At 38.9% G+C, this 13,194-nt stretch overlaps 1 protein-coding gene across 16 annotated transcripts in view; it reads right to left on the bottom strand.

The window, feature by feature from the left end:
• The window catches only part of NCKAP5 (NCK associated protein 5), a 947,559-nt gene that overhangs the window by 300,608 nt on the left and 633,757 nt on the right, over positions 1-13,194 (bottom strand). For all 16 annotated transcript variants that reach the window (XM_055316283.1, XM_055316284.1, XM_055316277.1 and 13 more), the window contains one exon: positions 9,746-9,833. In XM_055316283.1, coding sequence (XP_055172258.1) covers positions 9,746-9,833 — 88 coding nt within the window. The remainder of the gene's footprint in view (positions 1-9,745; positions 9,834-13,194) is intronic.

Genomic DNA, 13,194 nt, shown 5'->3' with positions numbered 1-13,194 from the left:
ACTTCTTCTTTACTTTAATTCCCCTTCACACATTGTCTAACCACAATCCTTTAAATTTTTTTTTTATTTATTTGAGAGAAGAGAGAGAGAGAGAAAGAGGGAGCATGCAAGCAGTGGGGAGGGAAAGAGGACAAGGGGAGAGGGAATCTCAAGCAGACTCTGCACTAAGCCTGAAGCCTGACAAGGGGCTCAGTCTCATGACCCTGAGATTATGACCTGAGCCAAAACCAAGAGGTTGGCACTCAACTGACTGAACCACCCAGGTGCTCCTAACCATTATTTTTTTATTTGCATTGTCCCTAGAAGGTAAGAGGCTGCTGAGAGTTCACAGCATCCTTTTTCATGATCTACAACTTTCCTTTCCTCAGACTGTTTCTTCCCATTGTCAATCTGAATGAGCTTTTACACAGGAAAAAGAAGAAATATAGAATGCTGTTTGCATCTATATTAGAATAAACACCTGATAGACTGACATGGGATGGAGGGGACAATGCATGTTCAATGAACTTCTCCACTATCTTCATCCTTTCAGAGCCTGCAGACTTACAAAGCCTGGTGGGCAAATCCTCCCTCTTTGGGTACCAACACAGCTGGCTCAGGCCTTCAGCATCCTCAGATTCAATAACCTTCCCTTCTAGGCAACAGCAAAGCATGAGTGGGAGAGAAAGCAATCACTGAATTTTCATTGACCTTTGACATTCCTCTCTGCATATGAATCTTCTTCCTCTCCTCCTCAGAGAGTTGGGCTGCCTAGCAAAGACATCCAGGATCATGGAGTTGATTCATTCCCAATCCTTTATGACATTAGAATCATCTGGGGACATTTTTAAACATACCAAGGCTCAGGCTCTTCTGCTGAAAGAGGTTCTAGGTCGAGACCCAGGCAAGTTGAGACCTAGAACACAACTCAACTCTATGTCATTCGGTTAAGTCCTGGGAAAGTCCCATTCTGGCAGATGGCCAGTTTTCTCAAGCCCAGAAACTGCTGTCCAGGGCACAGAGACAAGCTCCTGAGCCTGTAAGAGCTGTGCTTCTGCCTCCTCAGATCTGCTGGTCAGGCCAATTAACATCTGAATTCTGCTACAACTTGATGCAGAAGGCAGCCTCCTAGCTCCTCTCACCCCACACACGGTGACTCCTCTTCATTGCCATGCAGTGCTTGGTGTGCAGGTGAAATCAATAAGAACAATATAGCTGAAAGGTTACTGTACAGGAGCTCTCAGTAATGAAAGTGTTGTTTGTTTTTTTCTTTCCTAGAATGTGCTTTCCACTTCTTTCTTAACTATTTCCTAATTCCAAAATTGTACATTTCTCCCGACAGATTATTTTATCTCCATTTTACAGAGCATTGATAAGCCAGTCCAAAAGCAAAATTATATTTTGTTGCTTCACGTGAGTTAAGAAAATAGAATCAAAGATCAAGAATAGATACCACCGTGATTTTGCTCTGTTCAAATTCATTTGTTTCCTAAGACGAAGAAATAACTGATGTACCTGGTTAATGAGCTGAAGTACCCAAAGTATTTGCATGAGCCACAGACTTACTAAAGGGCAACAGTTTTTGGTTTCCACCTACAGAACCTCCTGACCTAAGACATTTACTGGGTATTCCAAAGTAAAGTCTGGCCCTCTATGAGATGAGATGAGATGAGGATAGTGACTCTCAAGTTCATTGGCAATAACCAGCTCACTTAGGAAGATAAGGTGCTTCACAAGGGCACCATCTTATTCATAGGTTACATTTGTTTTAACAGAAGGACCATATTCTGCTTTGACTTGGTAAGGGTTCTGTTCAGGGTCAAAACATCTAACAGGAAAATATTCATGTCTGAGCACAGTATTTAGACAGAAATTGAGATAAGAAAGTAGTGTCAGAGTCCCTTAAGCCAGGGAATTTAAATTCCCAAGAAGAATGGAGGTAGCTGTTTAAACTCTTAGTGATATTACTTAAAACTACTCCTCCATTCCTTTCAAAGTATTTAATATGACTCTGACATTTCAGAGGTGAATGCTCTCCTCAGTCAGATGCCCCCATATGAGATTGTTTTGAAAACTTCTGGAATTCAGGAAAGTCTTCTACAGAGTGCAGAATCATAATTTCATTTAGAGAATAGTTTCAAAGAGAAAAGGAATATTTTATGAAATATTTTGGCTGTCCTGAATCACATCACACACCTTGGTTTTGAGAAATCCTACCTCCTTTATCTAAACTTACTATCTGAATAGAAGATATTGCTTAAAACAAAACAAAAAAGAACAAAAAAAAAAAAAAGGAAGAAAACCATTTCCTCGAGGATCAGTTTTAGCTATTTAAGACTTAACACACAATAAAAATACTCCCTCTATTACCATTACTCACTTCAGCAGCTATTCAAAGTTCACAGCAATTCAAAGAAAAGGCCACATTTCTTAAAGCAGAATCAAAGGCACTTGAGATTTCCTGAGATTATAGGCCACAAATATACATAAAAGAGCTCAATAAAAATATTTCATATCCCATTGTGTATTATAATTTTATAAATACCTATCCAAAGACATAGCCACTCTATCAACAGACACTCAATAGAATTTTAAATCCTTTTTTTTTCAACTGGTATGCACCCACAGAATGTACTCACTTTTGATCTGTTTTTTCATTTGTTTACCACATTTTATTTAGGTTAAAAAAGAACAACAACAAAAAAACCCCACACTTTTCTGAATAACCTGAATGAATTACAGACACGAGTTCCAAGAATTCAGTCCTCCTGGCTAATTAACTGCCAGGGCACTTATGAGATAAATATGGCGCATGTATGAAAGAATTAGCATAGATGTAGTATAGATGGGTAGGCATGCAATGAACTGAGAATGGGGCTTCGAATCTTAATTCCCTTTTTTTCTTTGCAAAGCAAGAGAACAGGGATGGTGGAATGGATGGATATTAAAGCACCTCACAGGTTCCCAACATACTTACAGACCGAAGGAGTCAAAATGATTCAACAAAGTTGAAATGAAAAACAGAGATCATCCAAAGAAGGGGCCCAGATAGCTCAATCTGTGATGATTCCCTCAGGTAATTCTGCTGCTCAGCCAGAAAATAGAGCCAGGAATCTTGTAGCTTTGGAAAATCACACATATTTCAATTTTGCCTTGTATTTACATATATTCATGAAAATAATGGTTTTATGTTAAAAGTTGGATAAGTTCAGACTTCAAAACACTAAGAATGTTGGTATCAAAAAAGAGCTTTCTTAGGTAGCTTTTGTGATTGAATTCTTTAATTTTTCAACCTTAACTTGTCTTTCTAGTGCACTGAAATTTTTGAATTTATGTAATGCTTAAGAAATTACAGAGAAAAGAGGTGAAGTTTAAAATTTCCCACCCCTGATAAGAATCAGAATTTGTGAAATAAATAATATCTCTGCAGGGCAGGCCTTGAGCTTCAGTGAGGAAAGTCCCAGCCTATGTCAGGTGCTTACCGTGTGCATAAAAGGATCTGGATATATTTTTGATGATTGACAGATTTTAGGATAATTAGAAAGGATCCCTTACCCCCAGCATCACCTGCTTCATCCTATCTGAGAATACTTTGAAGGAACTACTTAAGGAAAAAGTCAATTTGATTTCCAATTAAATCACTTCAAATGGAAATGATTTGGGTAACATACTGTATTGCTTTAAACACAGGCTGCAGCATCAATGACTGAACATAAGCCATCATTGGAAATAATGGAGCTGGGTTCAGAAAACACACAGCTCAGGGCTCTCCAAAGAGGTGGGACAGAGCAAAGGGATGAGGAGCAAAGGGGAGCCTGGGACACTAGTGTAATGTGCTCTCTGCTGGGACAATGACTCAGGCACTTCTCCATGACCTCTCTACACTCCACTGTTATGGTGATCTATTCACTCTGTTTTAAAGGGTAGGAAGGAGCTCAAACAACCCAATGAGGGTTTGTATAACTTTGGACAGGCTTTTCAAACCTCTCTGTGCCTCAGTTTCATCTTCTGTAAAATAAGGAAAATGATAGCATCTATTTCAAAGGGTTCTTGTGAAAATTGAGTTCCCTTTTAAAATGATAGGATATGACTAGTACATAGTAGGTGCTCAGCAAGTGGTTGCCAGTTGTGGATCATACGTAAAGGCACCCTGTGTGGTACTCTGTGTAGACCAGGCCACACAGGATAGCAAAGAAATGTTAAAATCTCACACTTCTAAGAAGAAGAAGAACCCCTAGAAATCATCTTTCTGTTCTGAGGGTTGTCTTTAGTCTAGCACATTTTTTATTTAGTCCACGTATAATAAAATAAGCCACTATTGTCAGACTAAAAAAAACCCCATAAAATCCTAAATTTTGATCTTCTTTTGAAACATAAGGCTGTCCATCCACACTCGTGTGTTCTTCTGGGTGGGACTGCTTCCCTTAGACAAAGCAGAAACTCTCCAGTTTGCCACAGTCCCCACCACTCCCTCATGCCCTTTGGCATTAAATCACGTGTGAGTTGCAACTGCATAGTTCTCCAAAGCCAGACTTTCATTTGTTACTAAAACAAATCCTAAAAACTTTCTCTGTATTAATTTCCTTATCAAAAGTGGAAAAAGTGGCATGTAAACCCTTAGAGGACACTTGATTTTTCTCATAGCTGGCCCACTCTGGCTATTTACACTGTTTGGCCACTGTAGGCACTGTGTATGCAATCTCTTACTTAGTCCAACACCTCTTCTTCTACAAATATGAAAGACAAGGACCCCAGAGGGGTTAGGTGACCAGCTGAGGTCACAATCCATGTTAGGAGCAGGACCTGTACTCATGTGTAGGTATTTCCCCATCATCATTGTTTCTGCTTTTCCATCCACTGTTTTCTTTCTAAATGGATTAGCTAATATGGGTTCAACCCATGTTCCATATGACAAAGCAGAGATGAGAGGAAGCCCATCAGCTGCAATAAGGAAGCACACTAGGCCACTATAGACACGAGACACTTATAAACTGGGTGACCCACTGGGAGTGGTAGGATTATCTTTTCTTAGGATGCCTGTCTTAAATACTCTTTTGAAGATTTTATTTTTAAGTAATTTCTATAGCCAACATGGGGCATGAACTCACAACCCGGAGATAAAGAGTCACGTGCTCTACAGACTGAGCCAGCCATGTGCTCTCACCTGTTTTGTTTTGTTTTTTTAATTTTTAATTTTTTTGTCTTAGATACTTTGATGGCCAAGGTTGAGGGAATAATGCTCTTGTCAAGCAATTGCTCCATTTCATTTATGCCTAATCACCGCCTTTCACATCTAATATGTAAGATGACACATAAGAAACCCCCATTTGGGAGAGAATGAGCAGGAGAAGCAGAAGAGAAACTGCAGATATTTCTACTTATTCAGGTTGCTTCACAGACAATCCCAGAGGTCTCCCTTTCCCCTCAGTGAAATCACACTGTCCTAGGTGTCAGGTTCAGTCCTTCCCTATGTGCACACAAAGATGTTATTTCTCTTCCTCATGTGCTTTTCCTGCAGGAGAAATGACAGGCGTGAACATTACATGGATTATTAATTTACGTCCATTTACTCTTACTCATTTTTTTTCTGCTTTTTGAGGCAGTGACTCTGTGAGCTGAGAATTTTAGTCTGTGCTCATTTCCTACCCCACCATCAAAGTATCCCACAGATAACTGCTCAATTTTCTTCTCCATATCTCATTTAGGAAAGCCTATGATTTATCTCCAGTTTTACCACTGGGCATTTGCCAGAATTGAAACAGCCTTCTTTGAGACTCACTCTTAGGAATGAGGATGATAATATCTATTTTAGAGACTGTTGATATGAACAAACGAGATCCATTTTGTGCACTTCATAAACTGTAAAGCACCAAGCATATGTGTTCTAATGATTGGATGTTATGTTAAGATCCTAGAGATAGAAGATTTTCTGAGAAAGGCTGCAGGACTCATGAAAAAGCTCATGACTCCTGGGTCCATTATAAGAGACAACAGAGACAAAAAAAAAAAGCAAAATGGATTATTAAACATAACTCCTGGTCAAGAGGCACAGACTCCAGGAAGAGCAATGTGGTAGGTCTGGTGGCATCTTCCTTTGTGTTCCCAGAACCCATCCATGCCAACTGCTATTTTGGCCCTTACCACATTAGTGCATATTTGATTATTTGCCTTCCCTCTCCTCTTCCACTCCTTAGCATCTTATAAATTGAGCTTTCCAGGAAAAGGCTGCTGTGAGGCAAGCATTTCTGTAACTCCAGCACTTAGCTTGGTGTCTACTAGGAACTGCCAGCCAGCTTGGTTAATGCTCCTTGACTGTGACAGACATACAATGCCTGTCTCCCCGCCCCCCCCCCCCCCCGAGATATCCACATCCCAACCCTGAAAACCTGTGAATATGGAACCTTACATGGCAAGGAGACTTTGCATGTGATTCAATGGAGGATCATGAGATGGGGAGATTATCCTGGATGGGCCCCATGGAATCACTGGATCCTTGTAAGAGGGAGGAAGGAAGGAGGGCCAAACTCAGAAAAGTAACACATGACAACATAACCAGAGTCTAGAGTGACATAATTTGAAGATGGGAGTTAAAAATCACAAGCCAGGGACTGCTAGAATCTGGAAAAGCTAAGGAAATCTCAGGCAAGAATGTTTCCCTGCCAGCACCATAACTATGGACTTCTGACCTCTAGAATTATAAGAGAATAAGTCTGTGTGGGTTTAAGCCACTAAGTTTGTTATAGCAGCAACAGGACATGAAAGCACTTAGTTAAAAAGTAAATGAATAACTGTCATTTGAATGAATGAGGAAATGAACAAATAACAAGAGTTCTAGATAAAAAGGGGAAAGACCTAGGTTCAGGTTCCAACAGCCAGCTGGGTCACCTGGGTCCCCTCGTTTAGTCTCTGCAGAATTCCTCAGGGTGATGAGCTGAGGGCATGCAGTCAGATCAATTAGGGCACAAGGACCTTGGAGGCTACTTCAGGCTGTGCATCTTCGGGCAAGTGCTCACCCTCTCTGAGCCTACGTCCACCTCTGTAAGATGGGGACAGTGACACTGCTGTGGTAGAACATAAAAATGTTACTAATGTTATTTCATGCACAGACCTTGAAATCATGAAAATCCTTCAAATTAAAAAAAAGTCAAGGATTGCACAGTGGTAAAGCTGGTAAACTGTGAACCCCTGAATGGAGTGTGGTGAGTCTGCTTCAGCTGATGAACAGAAACACCCACTGTCCTTTGAGAGAATCCATGTGAATTATGCAAGCTATAAACAATACAAATAACAAATTATGAGAGGTCTTCAGGAACACACCCCTAGAACAAAATATGACCAGCCTTTAATGCATGCAAAGTAATTAGCTTGGGCTTGGAACACAGGAAGCTATTACTCTGCTATTATTATATTAACTCAGTGATAAAAGCCTCAGAATAAACACTTCCACGATGGAAGTGTTGGGAAATGAAACAAACTCTAGCTTTCCCATGGGCCTAAGCTTTCCCTGGGCCTCTGGCTCCTGTTAGAGAAATCTCACAGTTGGAAAATCTGAGTCAGGTGTGCTAATAACACCTTATATTATGAAGCAATAAATTCCCAGCTCTTACCTGAAACAAAGAATCTGGCTTGAGGGAGGTGTTAACTATGTGCTCCACCAGCATCACCACATGCATTTTGCAAACTCTCCTTTGCTCCTTTCAATCATAGTTAGACTAGGATTTGTGAGAGGACAGGGACCTTCCTGAGTCTCAATGCCACCCAGCAACACTCATCTTTCTCTTCTCTTCATTCTCATTCCTTGAACTCCCAGAGAACAAGGTTGTGCCTGGTATATACTAGAAGCTCAATAAACATCTGTTGAATGTCTAAGTGATTTTATGGATCATACAACCCGAGTCTCTCTCCCATTTTCCAGCCAATGAGCCATAGGCCAATTAGAGCAATGACTGAAAAATCCCTTCCATGTAAGCATTAATTCAAGTTAATAACTGTCTCCCCCCCAGAGAGGAGAGCTGATTTCTCAAATCCAATAGAAGGGGTTATAGGAGGAAATAGTTTTTAAAATGTGTTTTAAAACTATATCTGTTTTTCTAAGTAGCTTCCGATTTCACAAAATGAAATCTGATGGTAAGGGTCAACACCGCAGGCTTGACTAATAAGTGGAGGAGAGATTAGAAAGGAGAAATCAAAAGAAAAAAAGAATCTAGATCAAATAGAATGATCCTCAGGAGTTCAAGAAAAGTATAAGAGCAATAATGAAAGATTTAGTTATAACTGAAGCTTGATGTTACCCATGAGGAGGAACAGATGACTTAAATTTTTGATTCACAGGACTTTTTTAGGCTGGACAGAGCCACTTCATGCAGAACCACTTAGTGGGACTTTGGGGACACCTGGGTGGCTCAGTTGGTTAAGTGTTTGACTCTTGGTTTCAGCTCATGTCCAACAGGGGTCAAGAGATTGAGCCCCACATTGGGCTCCAGGATCATCATGGAGTCTGCTTGAAATTCTCTCTGCCCTTCTCCCTCTGCCACTTTTCTTTCTCTTTCTCTCACTCTCTCAAATAAATACGTCTTTAAAAAAAAAAAAACAGTGTGACTTTTATTACCGGATTCCTCCCAATCTTCATAACAAGTTGGGTTGTAGGCCTCTGAATCCATAAATTCAGGGAAAATCATATGACATGATCTTTACCAGCAGGGTTTCTATGCTTGCCTCCCCAGACACTTACTTTTTAGCCAGCAAAAATCTAGGGCTCCTCAGGGATTACCACAAATTTGTACCCATTTCCTTGTCTTCTTTAGCTTTTTAATTCTCTTATACAAAGTTGTGCAAAGGATATCAGGTCTGTATTGTCATTTGAAGTCTTTTATTTCAGTAAAAGTCTTCACTGTATCTATGTCAACTGCCTGTGTTCCTTCTGTTGTATTTCCCTTCCCCATTCTGCCAGAGGCTGCTTGTCTGTGTGGCCAACTTGGGTCATGCTCAGGTTGGATGCCCTGCTTGCCACCCTGGGTGATTTATTTTTTTTTCCTGGGTGATTTAAAGAACCATAGAATGAGGACTATTAGAAGACAAAGACTGGTTACTTCATTTACTACTGGTTTTGGACCTCTTTAGACTCCACATTGCCCAAGGTTCAAGGTCACTCCATGAGCACAGTATGCAAGCATGACCTCATCCAGCTCTTCCATATACCCTCCTCAGTCTCACCATTGAGATTTTTTCTCAACAGATTATTTACTTACCTTGAGCTTCTTATTCTCCATGAGTCTGCCATACAAATTCAATCACTGTATCTTGTCTAGGCACGTCTCTGCTTACAATGTCCTTTCTCCTATTCCCTATCCCTCAGGCCTCCAGTGCCATCCCTTTAAAATATGCCAAGTGTCATAAGGTATGACACTCCTCAGAAAGGATGAGTCCCTCCCCTCTGTGTTCCCAGAGAATGCTGTAGATAACTCTCTTACCACCCTGACCACAGAATACTATGATACTTTTATACATCTTTCTGTTTCACTATAAACTTACTTTTTCTACCTTCCTACGACCAAATCTACAATGTTTTTACAGTCAGAGTTCAAGAAATGAAGGAGATAAGTAAACATGTATGTGATTCCTTCAGCAGAGGTGACTGTATGGCTCTTAGTACTAGGGTCTGGACCATACTTGTTTGTTTATCTCTGGATTAGGGAAGACAGAGCTAGAAAAATACAAGAAAAACAAGCCAACTGGAGCCCAGCCAAGAGGAAGAAACATGGCGTACCTGGTAGACCATTATATTTACAGTTTCTTCTTTTTTCTGCTCTGAAGGCCCTTGACTCTGCAGTAGATTTCGTACTGTTTCTTCCATCCTGAGAAACAAACAGACAAAATATATAAAGAATTTCTTTAAAGGAGGTTCGATTAACATGGGTCTATTTTAGTTAGTAGAAATATTTCTTCAGTGTATTTTATAAGCTGATACCTGGAAATCTAAAATTTATTTTACTTCTCTGTCCTTCATCCCCTACATTAGGAATCCATCACAAAGTCCCTTAAAATCATTCTTCAGAATTCTTCAGAATGTCTCTGAGTTTTCTCTCTTTCTCTTTACTATTCAGGTCCCTATCCTTGGCCTCTTGCATCTGTACTCACACAAACATCTCTCAATATCCCTTTTCACTTTCAATCACTCCCGTTTAATTTGACACAATGTCACCACATTAATCTTCCTGAAATACCACTTTGATTTTTTTAAATCAATTTTCAAAATTGACAAATATTACATGAATGCATTTTCGCTGCTAACACACTGTTGTCTTTCCATGGTGGTCTTTCCATGTCAGCACACAAAGATCTACTTTATTCTTTTAAGTTACTACCTGGTATTTCATGACATGAATGCACCATAAATTATTTAATCATTCCTCTACTAATGGAACTTATATCACTTCAAGATTTTTACTCTTTCAAACTCTTTCAAATAATAAACATCTTTACATATTCATGCTAGTAAACATTAATTATTATTTCTATGGGTTATATTGTAATGTATATTGTATATTATAATCCTATTTTGTCTTACATACCTATTTCCAATGCCCATTCTCCCAAAACAAACACACTCATTTCCATTTCCAGACATTGTCTCATGTTATTACTACTTCTTGAAATGTCAAACCCCTGCAATCTTCTCATTTGCAACCATCTTTCAAAATCTACTTCAAGTTTCAGTATCTAAGAGACATCTTCATTGCCCCCCCCCCATTTCTTTGATTTTTATAGCCTTATGCTTTACATCATTCATTCTGTCACTTAAAAAATCTCCCCTTTAATGTTGATACACACACATACACACACACACACAGTCTTCTGAAGTAAATTACAATATTTTGTATAGAACCATGTCATAGATTTCTTATGTGTCTCCCTCAATTATAGATGAAGTGGGTACTCAGTAGATGCCATTATATGAATCCTTTGTTAATTCATTTTAAAAAGTATTAAGTAGTTACTCTTCCAGGCATTACCCATATATATTCTGTGTTTGAATGACCTTGTCCTTGGAGCCCATCCATGAGGATACATGGACCACACTCTTAGAGCAGGACATCTGAACTAGAGGCCCTGAACACAGTAAGTGTCCTTTCATCCGAAACCTGAGTTGGCTGTTTCTTCTAGTCCCATACTGAAGCATGTATTTTACTAGTTTAAAAGACTTGAGGGAAAGCAGGCTGATATAGCTTCTTACTTTGACTAAGAGGTCTGGCATAGCAAATTAAGGGCTCCAGGAGGCCAATGAATTCCATGAAGTGGTAAGACCATTACAGTAACTGAAGGAATATAGTTCAAAATGCCAACCCTTCTAATATGGCATAAAACTACTAAGCAGCAGAGCAAGGAAACTGCAGATGATTTGAGCCAGTCCACATCTGGACTATAATTGGAGAAACTCTGCCTTCATGGGGGATGGCACCAAGACTTCGCTCAGGATTTCAGAAAACAGAGAACACCATCATGAGTGCTCAAAGAATGCGTTGTGACATTTATGTGAGCTACCTTCTTTGTACATCCAGCCAGGAGAGTAAAATCTGTTTCCTGTATTTTCACAAGCCTTATGTTATTAATGATAACAACAAAATTAAATAGAACTTTCAAGTTATCAAACAACTCACATCTATTAATCATTATAATGTAGTTGTAAAAGATCATTACATCTATGTGGTAGTTAAGAAAGCAGAGTCACAGAAATACTAAAGGCTTACTCACAGGATCATGGTTAGTTGGGTAGGTTAGGACTAAACCATTTCTCCTGACTGTAAAAGAACAGTCTTTTCCCACTAGGCCTTATTTACATCCAGGAAATGATTTTATTATTTTTTAAAAGATTTATCTATTTATTAGACAGAGAGGATGAGAGAGAGAGAGCACAAGTGGGAAAGACAGAGGGAGAGGGAGAAAATCTGAAGCAGACTCTATACTGAGTGTGGAGCCCAATGTGGGGCTCGATCTAATGACCCCAAGATCATGATCCCAGCCAAAACCAAGAATCAGACATTTAAGTGACTGCACCATCCAGGTGCCCCAGGAAATTATTTTAATTAAGAAGAGTCAGAACTCCTAAAGAAGAGTTACCTTGGTGAATATCTATGGGATGCTGAGCCCAAAAAGGCAAAACACCATATTTGACTTGGGGAAAGCTTAAGGTCTGGTAGAAAAGACAAACTAAATTCATATTTAAAAAAAAAGATGTGGAGAAGGCACAGATTCTGAAATATTAAATGATCAGAGCCAATTTCTAATATTTGTCTTCACTATATGAAAAAACAAAGATAATCTCTTCAATGGTAGTGGATTTTTCCATGCTGTTTTTTGAATCTACCATAAACAAAAAAGTAACGATAATGGTGATGAATTGCCCAAGATCAGTCAGTTTGTGCATGACAGATCAGAGATTGGCCTCTGGTTTTCTACATATTCATCAACTCTCTTCCCATTTTAGCACAGGAGTTACAGGTCTTTCTTATTTTAACACACTTTTCATTCGCTTATAAACATTTGGCTTAAATGTATCCCAAATGTTAGGCTCAGTTAAAATAAAATCTTTTCTTTTTTTCATAAGTTAAAATATAATTCTGTCAGTGCACATCTTACTGAATTATCTCTTCTGTATAATTAAAAGTTCTGTGCATAAGTTGCTAGATCAAAAAGAAAAACATCTACTCACCTTCCCCCATTCTTCTTGGCTTTATATAAAAAAAAAAAAAGAAGAAGAAAAAAGAGGTGGGCAGGAAGTTGTTAGATTCTCAAGCAGCCAAGACCCACAGTAATATTGTGAACATGTTTTCTGGCACTGCTTCATAATTAATTAAAACCAATTACATTTATAAGCTGCAGCTTGGAACAGAGTTGCAAGGACCCATCCCAACCTTTGGTGAAAAATTAAGTTGTCTCATTTTTCCATAACCTTTATGAATCTGGTCACAGAGAAAATATTTTGAACTTGATGAGAAGATACTATTATCTATTCCCTGATAACATCTTCTTTTTTTAAAAAAATTCTCATTTAGCAAACATCTCCATTTATTATCTTGAAAATCAAAGACTGTGAAGCATTATCCATTGTCATTTGATGCCCAATGACATTTTGCTTCATTTTATTATTTTGATAGCTAATGTGTGAAGGTTTGCATTACCAGTCTTCACAAAGAACAGTTTTACAATTTGTTTTCC

Source organism: Nyctereutes procyonoides, unplaced genomic scaffold, assembly GCF_905146905.1.
Source record: "Nyctereutes procyonoides isolate TBG_1078 unplaced genomic scaffold, NYPRO_anot_genome, whole genome shotgun sequence".
NCBI lineage: Eukaryota > Metazoa > Chordata > Mammalia > Carnivora > Canidae > Nyctereutes > Nyctereutes procyonoides.
This window is presented reverse-complemented; position numbering and strand designations above follow the sequence as displayed.